Below are 22578 nucleotides of genomic sequence, written 5' to 3' on the forward strand. Positions count from 1 at the left end.
AATATAAGAATTATAATACAGTATCACTCTTAGTATAAGAATTATAATAAAGTATCACTTTTAGTATAAGAATTATAATAAAGGATCACTTTTAGTATAATAATGATAATAAAGGCTGGGAAAATCTTCCAAGAATGAAAAACAAAGTGATTTCTTTAACATAACAAAAGGTCAAAAGGAAACAGAGAAAAACAAATGGGAAGTTTTAAAGGATAGAGTTAGTGATAGAGAGGGCTTACCGGAGAGGGCGAGCAGAGAGGGGAACTCACGGCAGTTGTGCACTCCGGTTGAATCAGTAGCGCACGACATCCACAGGTTCTCATACAGAGTGGAGGTGGTGATAACACTACCATCCACAGTGGAGGTCTTCCAGTAGCGGTTCGGTATGGTGACCCCTACCATAATCCAGGCCAAAAACCCGAGAATCATGGCCACCACTTCAACAACTGGATCCATTTGTTGTTTTCTGAGTGATCCACAATCCTGTCTTCTTGTACTGCACTTCTTACTGTGTCACTGTGAACATGGCCAGTTACCTGCGATTCCGAGAGGAGCACGCGCACACCTGTGAGAAAACTATTACGAAGATGCTAAGTATAAAGCAAGCAGGTCAATGATTTATGAGGCCATTTGCCCTTCCCTCTCCCTCTCCCTCTCTCTCTTGTGCTTTTCTCCTTCAGTTTAAACCCTGAAACTCAGCAGCTGGTTATCGAGAGACCAGGCAGCACCAAAGTCCAATGTTACGCCCAGTGTCCTTGATGGCATGGTGGATTTCAACAGTGATTGTCTGGGAAACTCAAAGCTGTTTTTCAGAGGCATCATTTAGCCTACACTCTCAAAAAAAACCAAACAAAAAAAACAACAACCAACAACCCAAAAACCTAAACTATACCTTTCTCTGAGGTGGCATCCTCATGGGTAAAATTTTTGCTGCACCTTTCTATAGATCTGTGTCCTTCACCTGGAGATGTGGAAACAACATACCTTTAACATGATTTGAGATAAATAAATGGTCCATAATTAGTTCAAGAAAAGCTTTAAAAGTACACAACACACATGTCTATGTAATAGACAGACTTGGGGAGTAACAGAATACATGTAATGGTATTAATCAGGATACAAAAAATGGTAACTGTAATCTGTTACAGTCATGACAAAAAACAAGTAATTAGATTACAGGTACATTTTGTAATAAATGGGAATACTATCAGCATAATTTTAAAAATGCTTCATTTAAAACCAAAGAAATTAATCTTTTGACATAATACAATATAGACAGCTGCTTGATTATAGTTCTGGTTCTCTCTTGCCTGATTCGTGATTCACATGAGCAACCTTCTGATGCATGCACAAATAAATTTTACACAAAGTTAATTTGGTAGAAATGAACACAATTTGTTCTCCGTAATGCTTTTGTTAGGGTGACCATATGTCCTCGATTTCCAGGACATGTCCTTTTTTCGGATCTCAAAAAAACCCAAAACGTCCAGCCAGGATTTCAAAATTTGAGAAAATTAGAGGATTCAACTTTAGTTTCTTTATGATGTGCTTATGGTCTAATACTGCAACATTTGTGTGCATATTCGCATTGTTTTAACCCCTCTGTGTAATTCCCGCCTTCTCACACACCATTTTGTCAATTATGAACGGCTTGCAGTGACTATTGGCCAAATTCATGTCTCTCAACCATTAGCCTACTCTCAGCAAATTCTCTAAATTTTCCATTGCTACACTGATGACACTCAACTCTGTATTACCTCACATCATTCTGCTCCTTTCCCCACAAATTCCTTATCTGAATGTATCAAGGACATTAATTCCTGGATGACCAGTAATTTTCTCAAACTCAATATTGAAAAACCAGATGTCTTAGTAGTAGCATCTCCACATGATCCATCTCGTCCTCCTGATCAGTTAATTAACATTAATGGTGTCCTGGTCAGACCATTCTCTACCGTCTGCAACCTTGATATTATCTTCATCAGTTCTCGGCTTCATTATTGTAATGCTCTCTTTTCTGGCCTTCCCACTAAAACAATCAATAAATTGCAATACATCCAGAATTCATCACACATCACTCCTATCCTGTGCAGGTTACACTGGTTACCTGTTTCATATCGGATCCAATATAAAGTTCTCCTTATCACTTTCAAAGCCTTACACGGTCTAGCCCCCTCACACATTGCTGATTATAGCACAGAGCTGCTGAAATGCTGCCACTGTATTTTACCATTTATTCTTCAGTACGATCATTAATTCACAGCACAAAAAAGAAGAATCAATGTAAAAAAAAAAAAAAAAAAAGATGTTGTCAAACCAGTAACTGTTCTAAAATATATACAAATCTATGAAGTAAGAAGATTGACAGGCATGTGGAATGTGCAGGAGCTAGCTAGCCTGAACATCAAGTCTCCAAAAATTAAATAATAGCAAACATACCCTCACCATGCACTTTATTAGGAACACCTGTACACTTGCACATTCATGCAGTTATATGATGTGGTAGCAAAAAAAAATCATCAGTGATCTCAGTGACTTTGATGGTGGCATGGTTGTTGGTACCAGGTGGGTTAGTTTGAGTATTTCAGAAACTGCTGATCTCCTGGGAATTTCACACAAAACATTCTCTAGAGTTTACACAGAATGGTACGAAAAATAAAAAACATTGAGTGAGCGACAATTCTGTGTGTGGAAACACTTTGTTGATAAGAGAGGTCAGAGGACAATGGCCAGAATGTTTTGTGCTGCCAGAAAGGATATAATAACTCATATAATCACTTTTTACAACTGTGGTAAACAGGAAAAAATCCCAGCATGGACAAAACATTGAAGATTGAGGTGGATGAGCTACAACAGCAGAAGACCACATTGGCTCCACTCTTGTCAGCCAAGAACAAGTATCTGAAGCTATCATGGGCACAGACTCAGCAAAATTGGACAGCTGAAGATTGGAAAAAGACCAATTTGTTTTCTAATAGTCAACTGTTCAATGGACAACACTGTGATTAAACCCAGTGTAAGTGTTTTGCAAGTTGTTTTGTTGGTTGCTTGTTTTTTCCCTTCTAATCTTTTATTTCTTTTGGCACTTTTAAAGTTAACGGTACATTTTGGGTGCATTTGGATTTGTGTTTGCAATAAAACAGAGTCCTAAATATATTGGAAAACCCCTTCCCAGAAGAGTGGAGGTTATTATAACGGCAAAGGGGAACAAAATATGGAATGGGTAATGCAAAAAGCACATATGGTGTGCTGATGTAATGGTTAGGTGTCCACATACTTTTGGCCATATAGTGTAATATTCCCCTCCTTAAACACTTTGTATTCAACTCATCAGCTACTCATCAAGTGTTGAATTCAGGATATGGCACACAAATCAGTTGTTGGTTGATTTACTGAAAGACCTGAGTTTGACACTGCTAATATAGAGACACATACAAATCACCCAAATGCCCCCAATTTTGCCATAATGTTTGGCATTTCTTCTATTTTAGGGGAATTTTATAAATGTTTTCTGTTCATTACCACAGTGTGTTGCATGAGACAGCTATTTGCATATCAATATGGTAAAAATATTATTGTTTAAACCTATTAATGGAGCCTGTGCAGCACCACAGTTGAGCTGTAATGAAAGAAAACAGTAATAGGTTGGGAATATTTTATTTATCATCTAATAATAGAAATGTAAAGAGTGAAAATATTAGCCTGCAACATACTGTTGTGACACTGTTCTAGTTTAAATGTGTAGAAAAATACATTGCAGTTTTTGAACTGGTGAATTAATTGGCTGAAAAGTCATTTAAAATAAAGCTGTTTTTAAAACACACACCACCAGTTAGGACACACCCATTTATCTTTTGCCTTAAGGTTGTCAATGATTGATTACTTCTTTGTTCAGTTAGCTTTTAAATTCAATATTACATTAGATTTTTGTACTTTGGACATAATTTTCGCTTGCGTTTCCTCATTTGTCAGTCGCTTTGGATAAAAGGGTCCACTAAATGAATAAATGTAAATATACGGTATCTCACAAAAGTGAGTACACCCCTCACATTTTTGCAAATATTTGATTATATCTTTTAATGTGACAACACTGAAGAAATGACACTTTGCTACAATGTAAAGTAGTGAGTGTACAGCTTGTGTAACAGTGTAAATTTGCTGTCCCCTCAAAATAACTCAACACACAGCCATTAATGTCTAAACCACTGGCAACAAAAGTGAGTACACCCCTAAGTGAAAATGTCCAAATTGGGCACAAAGTGTCAATATTTTGTGTGGCCACCATTATTTTCCAGCACTGCCTTAATCCTATTGGGCATGGAGTTCACCAGAGCTTCACAGGTTGCCACTGGACTCCTCTTCCACTCCTCCATGACAACATCATGGAGCTGGTGGACATTAGAGACCTTGTGCTCCTCCACCTTCCGTTTGAGGATGCCCCACAGATGCTCAATAGGGTTTAGTCCATCACCTTCAAGCTCGGCTACTTTAGCAAGGCAGTGGTCGTCTTGGAGGTGTGTTTGGGTTCGTTATCATGCTGGAATACTGCCCAGCGGCCCAGCCTCCGAAGGGAGGGGATCATGCTCTGCTTCAGTATGTCACAGTACATGTTGGCATTCATGGTTCCCTCATTGAACTGCAGCTCCCCAGTGCCGGCAGCACTCATGCAGCCCCAGACCATGACACTCCCACCACCATGCTTGACTGTAGGCAAGACACACTTGTCTTTGTACTCCTCACCTGGTTGCCGCCACACACGCTTGACACCATCTGAAACAAATAAGTTTATCTTGGCCTCATCAGACCACAGGACATGGTTCCAGTAATGCATGTCCTTAGTCTGCTTGTCTTCAGCAAACTGTTTGCGAGCTTTCTTGTACATCATCTTTAGAAGAGGCTTCCTTCTGGGACGACAGCCATGCAGACCAATTTGATGCCGTGTGCAGCATATGGTCTGAGCACTGACAGGCTGACCCCCCACCCCTTCAACCTCTGCAGCAATGCTGGCAGCACTCATACGTCTATTTCCCAAAGACAACCTCTGGATATGACGCTGAGCACGTGCACTCAACTTCTTTGGTCGACCATGGCGAGGCCTGTTCTGAGTGGAACCTGTCCTGTTAAACCGCTGTATGGTCTTGGCCACCATTCTGTAGCTCAGTGTCAGGGTCTTGGCAATCTTCTTATAGCCTAGGCCATCTTTATGTAGAGCAACAATTCTTTTGTTCAGATCCTCAGAGAGTTCTTTGCCATGAGGTGCCATGTTGAACTTCCAGTGACCAGTATGAGGGAGTGTGAGAGCGATGACACCAAATTTAACACACCTGCACCCCATTTACACCTGAGACCTTGTAACACTAACAAGTCACATGACACCTGGGAGGGAAAATGGCTAATTGGGCCCAATTTGGACATTTTCACTTAGGGGTGTACTCACTTTTGTTGCCAGTGGTTTAGACATGAATGGCTGTGTGTTATTTTGAGGGGACAGCAAATTTACACTGTTACACAAGCTGTACACTCACTACTTTACATTGAAGCAAAGTGTCATTTCTTCAGTGTTGTCACATGAAAAGATATAATCAAATATTTACAAAAATGTGAGGGGTGTACTCACTTTTGTGAGATACTGTATATGATTTTTCCAGCCGCACCAATAACTCTTTTACATGGCTGCTATGTGATCTGGGCATAAGTCTTGTCTGTGGTCATTTCTGTGGTCTTTGCATTCCATTGCAAATTAAAAAACAACCCAAACGTATTTGCCAAACATTGGGGGATTGTGACCGTAGTTGATTAAAGCAAACATTTTCTATGGATATTTAGAAACAATCACAGTTCATGGCTATAATGTTTCGCATAGGTGTAATATGGGTAACTGTTGCAAATATTACATTATCCAGGATGTACATCATCACCTGTTTTTTTTGCTACACTTGTATATGACATGCAAAAAAATCAAATCAATTAAAAGTTGATATTTAATCAAAATGACACACCTAAGTTAACTTAATCACCTGTGAGTTTTTCCAGTAACCCTCGAGAACTCGAGCTATAGGCTTTGCATTTTCTTTAAGGCTAAATGATATCATTAACTTAGGTTGGTCAACTACTGCACAATGCTGATAATGATCTGGAATGATGTTTATTAGCTTGTGAAATTAGATTAATTTCTTATCATTTAATACTGAACACACTGAAACCATCACTGACCTAGAATCAGTGTTTAGACAGCCCACTTGTCGTGCTAAGCTAATATCCTTTGAAGATAGCCTGGTCTAAGAACAGCAGGATATCTTGGCCGGTATTGATGTGAATTAACTTTGTTGCGTTATAAAGGTCAAGTTTATGGCTGTCATGTTTACAAGGGTTTGGTTTTTATTGCTGTTTGAGCACAATGTGTTTTTTCACACTACGGACATTCTATAAAATGTTATATAGTGACTTGTGTAGTTCAGACATATAAAACAGGCAGTTTCTTCAGGTTATTGTTCTGTAAAGTAAAAATCATGAGGAGAGATTTAATTACTAAAGACAACAGTAGGGCAAATTCTTTAAAGGCTGAGTTCACAAGGGATGATGTTTTCACTGTCACTTTCAGGAACCCCTGTGACCCACATGATCTATCTGAATAAATTTTAACCAAATCCAGCCAGTCTGAATGCTTCTGTGGGGGTGTGGTATATGTTCAGAAGGATGTGAAGCAACAGGTACATGTAAAGTGTATTAAGATACACTTGAGCTACAAACTTTAAAAATTTTAAGTCCAAAGTGGTATAATTGTGTTGTTATAAATGAATCTGTATAAATGTCAATTAAACTGAGTTCATCTAAAATAAGAAGAGTGTTCAGTCTCCTGAAAAAAACTCGCTTTCCAGATGCCTAGTCATCATTTACTTTTACTTCAGTTAATTTTTAACAACAAGGTGGAACATAAAGAGCATTACTGATGGCAGCCATAATCTATCCTGTTGTAAAAACCAGTGACGTACCAAAGTGATCTTAGATCTATAGATGGAAAGGTGACATGATCAACGATGTGAGAACAGCCCATAGCATGATTCACAGGACTGCTGACCATGTTATGTGCAAACTCAATAAGCAATTTGTTTCTCTCAAGGCCCAACTATTGTTTTGACTGGATATTTCAGGGCAGAATGGTATCACTTCGGCTTGATGTTAGAGCTAGACATAGATTGGTACAGCTCACACACTGCTTTAAAAACACATCCATTTTAAAAAGGTTAACAGCACGTTACAGTTTTAAAGCCACAAGTTGTCATTGTGTACAGATGGGTATATTATCTTCCCAACTCATACTCTTTAATTGTATGGATCCTGATAACTTTAGTCCCCTTTCTAGGTGATCAGTGGAACTGGGCACTATTGATTAGCATGAAAACCAGATGCACACAGACTTAGATTAAACACATACACACACAACAGAACACACACGTGACAGCAAATCCCAATTATAACAATACTTGGAAAGCAAAAGAGGGCCTTGTGATTACGAGAACACTTACTTGGACTTCGGTCAAACCATACTATATTATACTATTAAAACACCATTGCTGCTTCGATATAAAAACAAAGAGACAGCTGCATGGAAACATATTACTGTATTGCACATAGCATATGCCAAATTTATAAATATGAAGTTATGGTGTTACATCGTAATAACTCGAGTTATGATTAGAACCTGCTAACAAGTTATACTGGTGTTATACCTTTGTTTTTTAAACATATGTGAAAGGAAATACTTACGTAGATATTTCACCTAAAGAGTTTAATATACACACACAAAAAGATACTATATGAGGCTGCTTTGTAAAAGTGATGCTGTGATTATTTTGTGCAAGTAAAAAAGAAAAGAAAAGAAAAAAAAAAAAAAACGGAAAAGAAAACATAAGATATATTAGTCAGTCCACTTCCTGGTGTTTAATAATGATAAACCACTCTCAAATGTTTAATTAACCAATCTTGTTCCATTGAAGCTATAAAACTCCACTTCCTTGTTAGGATTTTCCAGATTTGGCCACAGCCAATCCAACTAGTCCTGCTAATCCTGCCACACCCAAGCCGATGCCTCCAACAATAGCCATGCCAACCAGGCCATCTGAGAAAAAGAGAGACAAAACATGTTGTTATTTATTTATATAAATGTCTCTACTGTAACACTTATTATAAGATGTGTATGAGTAGCAATAAAAAGAAAGCAAGCAAGTAATGAAAACTTAAAGTCTAAAACATTACAGCTTTGTATGGAAGCCCTAAGCGGCCACGCATTAGTATAATTTTTTCTTTCTTGTTTTCTTGTGATCTTGAATAAATTTTCTCGTGATCTCAAACACAAAAAGGTGTTTTCTCACGACATCATTTTATCGGCATCATAAATTAGATCAAAATAATTGGCCGCTGTAGACTTTATCTCCGCAAGAGAGAGAGGTGTCCCCTTCTCAAGTGTCGGACACTAATGTGGAAGTTGTCGATCACTGAAGGCATAGATCTTTTTCAGCTTGAGTGAGTCCTTAGTCAAAGTAAAAATGAATCTGTTCATCCATGATGCTGCAGGATTGCGCTAAACTTTTGCTGCCTCCAGAACAATAAAAACAAGCTATTTTGAGTACACAGAAAAATGAAGTCGAGATCATGAGAAAACAAGAAAGAAAAAAATAATAATAATGCATGGCCGCTTAGGGCTTCCATAGCTTTGTACACCATCATCAATCTTTTCTGTTGCTTGCTAGATGATGCGGTTTGTTACACGTCTCAGGCGCAACCTTCTCTCAAAAACGACAGCAAATGGTGAAAATTATCCAATCATTTATTTATCCTGGCCCAGTGGGGACTTTTATAATAGAAGAGGGTATGAGGAAACCAATCACTATATACCTAACACACCCTGTGTATAATGACTGGCTGTAGACTTTTACTACTTTTACACCACACAGACTGACACGCAGTATCTTATACCGAGTTGATTTTACTGTGAAGCATTTTGATTGACACCTGCTGTCTTTTAGATGTATGTGCCATAGAAATAAAGCTGACTTGACTTAGCAGGCTTACACACGCACATGCGCACGAACACACGCACGCACGCACACACAGCATGTTTTCCTTCTTTATTTCTCTAGATTAATACTGTAATCCCTACACCCAACCTTAATCTTAAATCTTAATGTTTTGGCTATTCATTTTCCCAAGAACAGCTGTATTATTTGTTAAAAATGTGAAGGCCAGGCAAACCCCACAATTTCCAAATTCTCTATATGTATTTCTATCTTTATGAAAGCATTTGCTCCACAAAGGTTTAAAATTTACCCATACCCACCTTTCCTTAGTGCCTGTTTGATGAGCTTTTCCAACTCAAGGGCCTGGTTATTTCCAGGTTCATTCTTAAGCAGAATGCGAACATACTTTAAAGCTTTCTCATAGTCCTGAGGAAAAAGAGAAAGACGCCACAGATAAGAAAAAAAAAAAAAAAAGACATTCATTTACTCATTGTTCTCAATAACAAGACACTCAGACAGTACTTCAGTAACACAACCTGTTCACTGATAGCAATTCTCTTTCAAAAAATGAGCAATGTTTAACGACAAAATAAGTCACAAACTATTATACATCATAATAAACACAAACATTCATATCATTCATAATAAAGCAGGGTATGAATACCAAAAACGAGCAGTCAAGTCATTATACTCACTTTAAGTCTGTAGTTTGCAACAGCCAGATAAAACAGAAAGTCTCTCTGGTCATCCTTTGTGGTCTTCTGTACCAGCTCTGTAACAGTCAAATAATTCATACAATGATGATGAAGATGCTTTATCTCTCTCTCTGTCTCTCTCTCCCTCTCAGTCACACACACACACACACACACACACACACACACACACACACACACACACACACACACACACACACACACACACACACACACACACACACACACACACACACACACACACACACACACAATTAACTGAGGTATTGCCCACAAGATAAAAATGCCATGTCATGGTACTTGAAAACATTTATACTTTACACAATTTGCATGTTAGCTAACAAACTGAAAGACGAGGGAAAAGAAAAAGCATTTCACTATTTATCAAAACAATTTAACAATTATAAAGATTCTAATCTTCTTGCCAATCAGATCTTAACTTCTTATAAAATACAGACAAAAGTTCAGAAGTGTGTATTGTGACAATTTATCACTATATCGATATTATAAAGGGTGGCTCAGAAGTCTCCATACATAGGGAAAATTAACACTTTTTTAGCAAAATACTTAGTTTATATTATATATATTTTTCAGATAGGCAGTCTTTAACCCTTGTGCATCAATTAAAAAAAAATTACACATAGGTCCATAGAGGACAAAATTGTCCATGTCCAAAAACTGTCATAAAAATATTATATTTTAATATTTGTTCGCACTTTCCAGCGTCAGTTCTGATCATAATTAACAAACATACATTCATTCTCAGAATTATAACCCTTTAAATGCTGGTTTGTTTACATAATGCCATAGATGTTCTTTTTTTTGGAAAAAAAGAAAAATAGTAATTATTTTCCATATACTAAATGATAAGCAGAATTTTTTTCTTTGATATGTAAATGATTAACAACATTAATTTTGATGCATTCATATTTTTTATGCTGTGTCATATTTATAAAAACAACAACAACAACAACAAACCCTACCACTCAGGTCCATGAAGGACAAAATTGTATTAAAATTTTTTTTTAAAAAAATAAAAAAAAGTCATAGAAATATTATATATTAATATTTTTTTCCACTTTCACAGACTTTATTTATTTATTTATTTTACCAGCATCAGTTTTGATCAGAATTACCAAACATTCATTCATTTTCAGAAATTTAACCCTTTAAATGTTGGTTTATTTACATAATGCAAAAATCTTCAAAGCTCAGTAACCTTCTTTGACTCATATTCATGGGGTGGGATTTGTGATTTCCAGTACAAGATCATTTCTTTCTTTCAAACCGGTTACACACACAAAATTTTCAGCACACACATACAAACCACAACTCTGATATCCATACAAATACACTCACACAATTATAGCTGAGTCATTTATTCAGGTGGTCTGCAGAGCTCTATAATACAGCAGAATCAGAAAAAAGAAAAAGCATGTATTTTCCCCAGAGGCTAAACCTGAGAAAATACTACACATTTCAGAAAATATATTTAAAAATTCAATGTTTTGAAACCTTGTCAACAAAATAAAAGCCTATTAATACAGAATGCATCATTTTATGCTTAAATGTCACAGGGATTAAATATTGCAGTTTGAATGGTTTTCAATGGAGATATTTTTGTCCTTAAGGTCCTGAGTATAACGATATTGTGTGCCTAGTTTAAAATAGACTTATGAATGCAAATGATGGTGAAATATTAAAATTCCAATAAAAAAAGTATGATGTTTGCGTTAACACAGACAAAATTATATATTATATATATATATATATATATATATATATATATATATATATATATAAAAATGTAAACATGAAAGAGACAAAAATGTCCATAAGCATGCACAGGGTTAAGAATGCCATTGACAAAAGAAGAACGTATTGAAATCATTCTCATAGCTGGACTTTAACAGGAAACATAGCAAGCACATCACACAAACACACACACACACACACACGCACGCACACACACACACACACACGCACACACGCACACACGCACACACGCACACACGCACACACGCACACACACACACACGCACACACACACACACGCACACACACACACACGCACACACACACACACACACGCACACACACACACACGCACACACGCACAGGCACACACGCACAGGCACACACGCGCACACGCACACGCACAGCTGTTGCCAAACTTATTAACAAATTCAAAAAGACTGGAAGTGTTGCAAACCAACTGAGAAATGGACATCCACAAACATCCACTGACGAAGGCACGACTGATGCGGTGCTGGCAAACACAGTCCCCTATGTATAGAGACTTTTGGGACACCTTGTATGGTCATATTGCCCAGTCCTAGTAACAACTACTTTATATAGTCCAACAGGATAACGCTACAGATGAGCAATGATATGTATTCTAAAAGGACTCACCCTCCAATAGCTGAATGCCTGTCTTTATGTCGTTCGTATATTTACTTCTGATTAAACACCAAGCATACTCAAACTTGGTGTCTTTGGACACAGCCCCCTTCGCCAGTTCCAAGTTGTATTTTTTCTCAAACCTCTGTAAAAAACAAAAAAAAAAAACACAAATTAATAGTACCAACACAAGAAACAACAAAATTACATCACCTGCTGTATACCTTCTGTCAAGACCACAAACAGGAAAATGTTAATTAACGCTGTAAAAGCTATTTAACTGATGTGTCACTGATATGTGTTATCTTCCTGTTTTGAAAAGGTACTATTTTCCCATAATGTATTCACGTTATCCACAGAAACAAAAAGTAAAAGCTGCTCAGCACAGTCATAAAATTATAAATGTCAAACTATAAAATGGTGTGGATTATCAGAATAACCTCATTTTAGTCCATGATCTAAATGTTCCACTTTTAGTAATTAGTTTAACATGATATGAAATATATCTAGCTATCTACTGATATATTTTGTGATGTTTGATGTGCAGTTCTGCTGTTAACTGTGCAAACACTTTTGGGGTCAAAAGTTAAGTGGTCTGATTCCTTTGTCATATGATATTTGTGTCTAATAATTAATGTATTTAGAAGAAAGCAAACAGTAGTTTAGTAAAGTTCAAAAGACACTGAGCTATTGAAAATAAACAAGAGCTTTCAGGGCTCATATTATATTAATTTGCTATTTCTTTCTTTTTACCTCTTCCCTCATTTTTTATGAAATGTATGAATCATTTGCCAGTAGTTACAAAATGTCTTGTTACTTGCAGACTAAAGGTTTTGAGTCATTTCAGTGTGTTTAAAATAAAACCACACACACACACACACACACACACACACACACACACACACACACAGAAATGACTCAAATATGAATATCGTTGAGCAATACCTGTGAATATGGTTGAGCAGCACTATATTTAGTCCGGATACTCAAATTAGAGCACTGATGAAATCATCTAATCAACTAACTCATTCATTGATATGAACACAGGAAGCGTTATCATGCTGTAAAATTAAGCAGGGTAACTTTCCAATGTGGCAGATGGTTAATAGAAGCACACAGCAGTAAAGTTAGGTGCTTTTTTTGGCACTAATACCTTTTGAACTGCCTGCCATAGCTACAACAGAGTTACAAATTCACAGCAGTACAACAGAGAACAACAACTGTTCGTAGTTCTCAGTGACATTTGACATAAATATCTTTTAATGTTAATCAAGAAAAACTTAGACCACAGTTACCATTGCCACAAAATGCTTTTTCTTTCTTTCCAAGAACAAATGTAGGTCATTGCAGACAAATTTGTTTTCATTTCAGTGGATTAAATAATACTGAGGTACCTATAAGCTATAAATAATAGAAATGAGTGCTGAAAATGATAATAGCCCTTTAACTACTGCATGTAGAAAGATTATACAGCTTACTTGTTATTTATCTTGAGCTTGTAAATACTTATTCTAGCATAATTTACATGTAACTGATTACAGTTCCTCATGCTTATTCTACTACAAATGCACTTACATGAACTGCAGAAGTGAAATCACCCATATGACATGGCCATTAACACACTTTTTGCTATGTCGGTTTCACATAGTCTGACTTTCCTCCTTATAAGTATATTTGAACAGTCCTCACCACAATCACTAAAGACATCTGTTTGAGTAAATGCCTTTAAAAGGCACTTTATAAACTAACAGTCACAAACTACAGTTCTGAAAGAAATGGTTATTAAGATAAACAGCTTTTCCTAGTCCTAATACTGATTTGGATCAAAAAGTTCAGTAACAAATGATGCACATTTACAAACAATTCTTTTATTTTAAAACTGAATTGGTTTTCCTTCTGTAGCGAATATTAGAGGTCATTTTTCTTAGCACAGACATAAAAACACAATTGTTAACAATGGATTTCATGTGCAAACCTCCCCAAAACTCTAAGTAAATAACACAATAAACCTGATGTTTATACGTACACTGGTTATGGAACTATTGTCAGTTCTCCCTATAAATGTTGCCGTAAATACCTCATTTTATAATTGCAAGTAGACAAACAGGTCAGAATACTTATAACTGAGGAATTAAAGGGAGTGTGCTGATGGACACATCACATGGGATCTCACACAGAAGATACCTTATTTCAGGTACGGTATACTCACTGAGATTAGAATAAGTATTGAAAACTGTAATTATAGCTAAATGAAGCAACACAATCTATATCTATTGTTAATGAGAATAATATTTTTAGATGATATTTTAACTCACTTAGAAGACAAAAGGTGTGTGCGCACTGATGTAGGTGTGCTCTTATAGAGTTCAATAAGGTTTTTGTGTGTTAAACGTCACAAAAATTAACAAAAAAACGGTGTTTATCATGCTCTGCTGTCAGGATGATATGAATATGTAACCCTGTGTTGGCTACGACAGAGCGTTCAAAAGTAATTATTGACATAAAAGACAAAGAGCAAAAACACATTTAACTTTAACACTGATGTGATGTTTTGTCTGTTAAAAATCGCTCAATAAACACTGACTGCGTTTGTGAAGGCGTCACTCGATGACACCAATACACATGACTTCCGCTTAAATTCCCTGAAGATTAATCGCTATTTAATTACATTTCAAAACAATATCAATAAAATACTGCGAAAATAAATCGTCATTATAAATGTTACGCGATTAATGATGATGTAATCTTGCTAGCTAACTGGCTAATAAAGTGTCGCGGGAATTCACGTATTTGCTGCCTTCCGTTCTTGAGAACCGAGCATCGTGATAGAGGGAGTAGAAGTTTACAATTTTCAGATATGATCTAAAACATTTCCTGAATAAATAATTACCTTTAAATCTTCAGGAGCTACGACGTCTGCCACCACTGCTTCCATGTTGCCGGAAATTCTGAGCAGATAACAAATTAAAAGTCTCTGAGAACTAATGCAAAATGAGATCACAAACCTCTGAGGCCTGTAGCGTGGAGTTTAACAAACTTAGAGTTGTAGAGTTAGTTTTAATTTGACAAAACCAAACAAATCCTTTTTGGGACATTCCTGTATAAATATTTCTTATTTATTTTTTTATTTTTAATTTTATTATTTAAATACACAGACTAAGGAGTAGGCCAGCTTTTCATTTCACTGCAATTTATATACTGTAGCCGATATAACTGTATGTGACAAAATCTTGAATCTTGAAGTTAATTAAGGTTAATAGCTTTCATGATGTTGGTTATAAACTTTTTCAGTCAAACCCAGGTTTTAACCCTGAATCAAAATTTACTCATCACATGCTTGTACATAAAAACCAGACGTTTGCAGCAAAAAACAACAACAAAAAAACAAAACAAAAGGTGTGCATACTTATCGATTGAAGAGCAATAAATTATTGTGCAGAAATATGAGCTCGGGAAAATTGCTGGCAGAAAATTGTTGATTGTGTACAACCCCGATCCTGAAACAATTGGGACAGTATGGAAAATGCTAATAAAATCAAAGAGGAGTGATTTGTAAATGCACTTTGACTTGTATTTAAACAAACAAAAAAAACTTATAAAGACAAGGTATTTGATGTTTTACCTAATCAACGGCATATTTTTTTGAAGATAAACGTTTATTTAAAAATTGATTCATGCAACACGTTCCAAAAAAGTTGGGACAGGAGCAATTTAGGACTAATTGTGATGTGACAAGTTGAAATAAGAAGGTGATGTGAAACAGGTGAGGCAATCGTCTAATCATAGTATATAAGGAGCCTCCAGAAAAGGTATAGTCTTTCAAGAGCAAGGATGGGTCGAGGCTTGCCAATCTACCAACAGATGCGCCAGCAAATAATCCAACAGTTTGAGAACAACATTCCCCAAAGACAAATTGGTAGGATTTTGGGCATTTCACCTTCTACAATGCACATTATAATTAAAAGATTCAAGGAATCTGGTCAAATCTTGGTGCATAAAGGGCAAGGCCGAAAACCACTTCTGAATACGTGTGATCTCCGATCCCTCAGATGTCACGGTCTTAAAAACTGTCATGAGTCTGTAATGGATATCCTGACATAGGCTCGGGAATACTTTGGTAAACCTTTGTCACAACACCATTCGCCGCTGCATTCACAGATGCAAGTTAAAGCTTTACTATGCAAAGCAGAAGCCATACATCAACACTGTCCAGAAGCGCCGCTGACTTCTCTGGGCTCCGATAAGTCAACCTGTCAAATAGCTTTTGGCCAAAACTGCCATTATGTTCTCCGGGCCAAAGAGGAAAAGGACCATCCAAGCTGTTATCAGCGTCAGGTACAAAAGCCAGCGTATGTCATAGTATGGGGGAGTGTCAGTGCCCATGGAATGGGTAACTTGCACTTGTGTGAGGGCACCATTAATGCAGAAAGATATGTACACATTCTGGAGCAACATATGCTGCCATCCAGAGCAGGACAATGCCAAATCACATTCTGCCCAGATTAAAACGCATTGCGTAAGCAGGGAATGTGGATGCTAGCATTGCCTGCCTGCAGTCCAGAAGTCAAGGGCCCCCTAAAAACGAAAAATTTTACATTTATCTGTGTTAAATAGTGTATGCTGAAAATATTGATGTTAAAACACTGAATAGGGCCCCATACCTATATTTTGCCCAGGGCCCCCAAATCACTAAATCAGCCATGTTCATACAGATAGTCATTGGGAAAATCCAGGGGACTGTGTCTGTCCCTAAAATTTCTCTCCCTTCGAAGTGCACTTATTTTAGCTCCTCAGGATCTCCACAAATGCTTTTTTTGTTTTTATAAAAGGTTCCACTCACCTTTGTTCAATTGTGTTATATGTTTAATATAATATAAAACATATTTAAAATATTTTCAAATAAGGACAAAGATTGAGTTTGAAGTTTTATATTTTTATATTTTTTTATTATTATATAAAATAAAACATATTTTTTTAAACTTAATGCTCAAGTAAAAACAAGTATTCTTTAGCAAACAATTTCAGAGTAAAAGCAAAGCAATTTCAAAGTTAACATGTAAATGAAGCTTCAGTCACAGAAATAACTTTTAACAATGAAAATAAATAAAAACACAACTTCCCTTCTTAAATGTAATTAAAATATTCTGAGACATAAAGAAATTAACTATTTAAAACTTTTCAAACAGGCAGTTAACCCTTTGTCTTTGCACTTGTGAGGGAAATTACTCATTTTTACTTTGTAATAATTTTGTTCTTGTTCTGTTCATATGCAGCTGAGGATAACGCCTCAGAAGGCCATGTCATGTCACTGAGATCAGTACAGAATGTTTATCTGCATACAGAGACACAAACATGTTCTTCTGTTCAAGGTTCGTCTGTACATCTTCTAAGACCCTAAAACAAAGTCTGTTTGAACTGCCTCAAACTGCTTCTTATCGGTACACAGAAGTGTGTCATGCTCTGCGTTTCATATATATAGTAGTGGTTCAGCACAAGCGCTTTAGAGTGTTCTCATTATTCTATCCTGCTTTATTCTATCCTGTATTAACCATTTTTCTGTAATAAACCTTTTTACCTTCAGAGGACGAGTCTGTGAGTGTTGTCTAATTTCCACGACAATTTAGTGTCTTCTGGCTGGGCTGCACAAGTCTTTTCAGCTTTTCTGGACAACAAGCAAACCAGAGGATGCTCGAAGAAAAGTTTCACCTTGAAAACCCTGTTGACACGCAGGCAGTTGACCTTTATTATGCAGAGCGAAAGACCAATGCAGTCTTACCACTGGTAGGAATCTTCAAGAATTTAGAATTAGAATTAGAATTTTATGTCATTGTGTATTTCTGTCTGTACGGAAGGGAGTGAATGATATAAGAAATGCGTGTATTACATTGAGAGAAGCATTACATGGAGCGATTTCTTATAAGTTGTTCTAGGAACTTCGCCTCTGCGACGGCAGAGATATTGATGTTTCTTAGATCACAGCTTCAAAACTAAGATATATACCGACAGGTATATAGAGTATCTCACAAAACTTTGTACACCCCTCACATTTTTGTAAATATTTGATTATACCTTTTCACATGACAACACTGAAGAAATGACACTTTGCTTCAATGTAAATTAGTGAGTGTACAGCTTGTGTAACTGTAAATTTGGTGTCCCCTCAAAATAACTCAACACACAGCCATTAATGTCTAAACCGATGGCAACAAAAGTGAGTACACCCCTAAGTGAAAATGTCCTAATTGGGCCCACTTAGCCATTTTCCCTCCCTGGTGTCATGTGACTTGTTAGTGTTACAAGGTCTCAGGTGTAAATGGGGTGCAGGTGTGTTAAATTTGGTGTCATCGCTCTCACACTCTCTCATACTGGTCACTGGAAGTTCAACATGGCACCTCATTGCAAAGAACTCTGAGGATCTGAACAAAAGAATTGTTGCTCTACATAAAGATGGCCTAGGCTATAAGAAGATTGCCAAGACCCTGACACTGAGCTGCAGCACGGTGGCCAAGACCATACAGCGGTTTAACAGGACAGGTTCCACTCAGAACAGGCCTCGCCATGGTCGACCAAAGAAGTTGAGTGCACGTGCTCAGCGTCATATCCAGAGGTTGTCTTTGGGAAATAGACATATGAGTGCTGCCAGCATTGCTGCAGAGGTTGAAGGGGTGGGGGTCAGCCTGTCAGTGCTCAGACCATATGCTGCACACGGCATCAAATTGGTCTGCATGGCTGTCGTCCCAGAAGGAAGCCTCTTCTAAAGATGCACAAGAAAGCCCGCAAACAGTTTGCTGAAGACAAGCAGACTAAGACGAAGACAAGACAAGACGAAGACAAGCAAGCATGGTTCCAGTAATCCATGTGCTGTGGTCTGATGAGACCAAGATAAACTTTTTTGGTTCAGATGGTGTCAAGCGTGTGTGGCGGCAACCAGGTGAGGAGTACAAAGACAAATGTGTCTTGCCTACAGTCAAGCATGGTGGTGGGAGTGTCATGGTCTGGGGCTGCATGAGTGCTGCTGGCACTGGGGAGCTACAGTTCTTTGAGGTAACCATGAATGCCAACATGTACTGTGACAAACTGAAGCAGAGCATGATCACCTCCCTTCTGAGACTTGGGCCACAGGGCAGTATTCCAGCATGATGACAACCCCAAACACACTTAAGAAGCTGAGGGTGAAGACTGGCCAAGCACGTCTCCAGACCTAAACCCTATTGAGCATCTGTGTGGCATCCTCAAACGGAAGGTGGAGGAGCACAAGGTCTCTAATGTCCACCAGCTCCGTGATGTCGTTATGGAGGAGTGGAAGAGGACTCCAGTGGCAACCTGTGAAGCTCTGGTGAACTCCATGCCCGAGAGGGTTAAGGCAGTGCTGGAAAATAATGTTGGCCACATAAAATATTGACACTTTAGGCCCAATTTGGACAATTTCACTTAGGGGTGTACTCACTTTTGTTGCCAGCAGTTTAGATATTAATGGCTGTGTGTTGAGTTATTTTGAGGGGACAGCAAATTTACACTGTTATACAAGCTGTACACTCACTACTTTAAATTGTAGCAAAGTGTCATTTCTTCAGTGTTGCTTCAGACCAACAAAATTGGACAGAGAAGGGACAGTGCATGCCGTGGTAAATGCCCCAATGCTAGAAGTGGCCAGAAAAGGAGGCCCTATGCTAGTTCACAGACCCTGGACATTGGAGGACATCAGGAGCAGCATGATGCATCTGTCAGCACTCCGCGAAGTATGAGGACGAAAGATTGGGGATGAACTTCAGATATTCTGCAGAGAATTCAGACCCACCACTCATGAACTACGACGACTGCTCATAGCAAAACTTGGCACAGAGGCTGACGAACACCTTTCCTGTATGACTGGACATGACAAAAATAGCAAAGTGTAAACAACAAGACTGAGACTGTATCACAGTACCTGTCCAGGCTCACTGAGATGCATGACACAAACTCAGGCTTGGAGAAACCCAATGCTCTGGCAGATGGGCAGGCAGCCGTCACAGCATGGGAGGCACATCTCAGAAACAGCTTTATGAATGGCATGTAACCAGAAATTGCCACTATAGTCAAACAACAATGTATCACCTGGGACACCGGAAACCTCACACAAGTGGAGAGGTATGCAATCCATGCAGAGAAGCTCCAATGAGACACAAAGTACAGAGAGACAGAGAAGAGGGGAAAAGACCTCCACACAGCCACACTAACCATGTTACAAGCTGTTAGCGGATACAACAACCGGGGGGCAGAGGAAGAGGAGCACCTTTGAGAGGAAAACCAAAGGGCCATGGGCGAGGAAGACCTGGCCGTCATGGATATGGACCAGGATTAAACTGTTACAATTGCGGAAAACTGCGGAAGGCCACAAAGCCATTCTCTCCAAATTACAGTATGTACAACAATAAGTGAGATTTCTAGGGCACGACATCTCCGCCAGTGGAAAGAAACTCTCCGCAGACAGAGTATCTGCCATTCAGAAAATTCCCAAGCCTCTGACGAAGAAACAAGTTTTCTCTGTCCTTGGTATGTGTTCGTATAGAAGAATTTCATTCTAAACTATTCCATTCTAGAAGCACCGATCAGAGAATTGGCATATGCGACAGGTTGGACATCTCATTCTCAGGTAAGGTTCAAGGTTCGTCTGCACATCTTCTAAGACCCTAAAACAAAGCCTGTTTGAACTGCCTCAAACTGCTTCTTATCGGTACACAGAAGTGTGTCATTCTCTGCGTTTCATATATACACAGTAGTAGTGGTTCAACACAAGCGCTTTAGAGCGCTCTCATTATTCTATCCTGCTTTATTCTATCCTGTATTAACCATCTGTCTGTAATAAACCTTTTTACCTTCAGAGGACGAGTCTGCGAGTGTTGTCTAATTTCCATGACACACTCATCAAGAAACATTTCCATATCTTCCCTGAAAATAAAGTGAAACATAAATGGCTCTTTAGCTAGTTGGCTCATTACAGGGCTGTGATCTTCTGAAAGTTTACTGAGGGCTCTCTTCTTGCCTTCATTTTTTATCTTCAGATAATCTGGTTCCTTCACCCATCCTCTGACATGATGCTTGTTTTTGTCAAGCCATTGAACAGCAGTTACAATGTCTTTTGTTATCAAAAAAGAATGGGATGAAATATAGAAAATATTTGCAACAATACCTATTTTTGTATTTGAGTCAGGAGCAGGAACATTTTAGGAATGATTTGTTTTGTCATATCTCCCCTTTTGAGTCTTAAAGGGATACTGACATCATCATTTAATAGCATGCAGTGTTGTAACAGCATGAGGGTGATTAAATGACAGAATTTAAGTTTTTGGGTGAACTATCCTTTTAAAAACCCACCCATACCCTTTTGCTTCTCTGAGTGTCCTGTCCTTGTTTCAGTGGCACTTGCACTTCAAAGGCATTTGATTTATTTAGATTCAGGTAGAGAGGAAAATTATAAACATATGAAATATGGATATATCTTTGAACAGCAAAATTCTGCAAAAGAATATGACCCCACCATTTCCTTATGAAGGGAAGATCGCACTTGCATAGAGAGAAAACATAGGCCTAAACGTTATATATATATATATATATGAAATAAAAAAGAATTAAAGCTTACAGCTGTGAAATCAAAGGGTATTACCAGAAGGATGTGCAGAGCATGAAAAAAAGAAATGAAGATCAATTCAAAATTCATATAAAAAAAATACTAATAATTTTTAAAAAACATGTTCTTTTAAACGAGGCTGAGCATTTCATGTTAATTCTAATCAATAGCTACTTTAAAGCACACCAAAAAAGAGGTTTATTTCAAAAATATTATTTACTTATATATCCCTTATATTTCTCACCATCTACATCGTCCGATTCCTATAGAAAACATTATAACGTCACTTTTAAAAAATGTAGTTATGGAGTGCGGTTTCGAGAGTCTACGTATTTGTTGGAGTAATACGACGTTCTAATGTGGAAAAATAATGATATAGGCTACTTAATAAACATTACAAAAACAGTCCTGGCCTGCTGCTGCTCTTAAGATGGATACTATTGGGAAAAACAGAGTTTGTTCAAATTAAACGCAAACTTAACTGTATAGCCACCAAACCCAGCTTTTTGCAACAGCTCTGGCGATAAGCACACAGACGTACAGTTTATGTTTGCATTTCTCTGAAATGTCACGAATAAATCTGGTGAAGTGTACACAGTTAAAACAAAGTCCTACTTACATTACACTAAAAAGGGAATAAATCTGGAAGAAATAGTAGTGAGTTACCAGCCAATACTGCACACAATAATGTCTGTATTTAAAAAAAGCTTTAAAATGGTTTCAAATAATAATAATAATAATAATAATAATAATAATAATAATAATAATAATAATAATAATAAAAATAAAATAAAAAAAATAATAATTATTGTTGTTGTTGTTGTTGTTTAAAATATAATGT

General features: G+C 37.4%; 2 protein-coding genes across 3 annotated transcripts in view; both read right to left on the reverse strand.

Moving 5' to 3' along the window:
- Positions 1-22578, reverse strand: part of cldn15a (claudin 15a) — a 32547-nt gene that overhangs the window by 2240 nt on the left and 7729 nt on the right. Inside the window, 1 exon segment of one of the 2 annotated variants that reach the window (NM_001329306.1) lies at positions 240-660. In NM_001329306.1, the coding sequence (NP_001316235.1) occupies positions 240-456 (217 nt within the window). In that variant the 5' untranslated portion in view covers positions 457-660. 2 annotated transcript variants of the gene reach the window in all.
- Positions 7608-17863, reverse strand: fis1 (fission, mitochondrial 1). Its single transcript, XM_017471909.3, has 6 exons — positions 17706-17863; positions 15021-15078; positions 12143-12275; positions 9713-9789; positions 9338-9443; positions 7608-8119 (listed from the first exon to the last, which is right to left on the reverse strand). Exons 2-6 carry the CDS (start codon positions 15063-15065, stop codon positions 8019-8021), a joined length of 462 nt encoding a protein of 153 aa, XP_017327398.1. The 5' UTR covers positions 15066-15078; positions 17706-17863; the 3' UTR covers positions 7608-8018.

The sequence above is a fragment of the Ictalurus punctatus genome, chromosome 7 (genome assembly GCF_001660625.3).
Source record: "Ictalurus punctatus breed USDA103 chromosome 7, Coco_2.0, whole genome shotgun sequence".
Taxonomy (NCBI): Eukaryota; Metazoa; Chordata; class Actinopteri; order Siluriformes; family Ictaluridae; genus Ictalurus; species Ictalurus punctatus.

What these genes read in the sequence shown, in the direction of transcription:
- fis1 (XM_017471909.3), bottom strand. Translation starts at nt 15,065, where the DNA reads ATGGAAGCAGTGGTGGCAGACGTCGTAGCTCCTGAAGATTTAAAG. An exon ending in AGGCATTCAGCTATTGGAGG is followed by an intron (nt 9,790 to 12,142) that starts GTGAGTCCTTTT and finishes TGACTGTTACAG; the next exon opens with AGCTGGTACAGAAGACCACA. An exon ending in CAAACAGGCACTAAGGAAAG is followed by an intron (nt 8,120 to 9,337) that starts GTGGGTATGGGT and finishes TCTTTTTCTCAG; the next exon opens with ATGGCCTGGTTGGCATGGCT.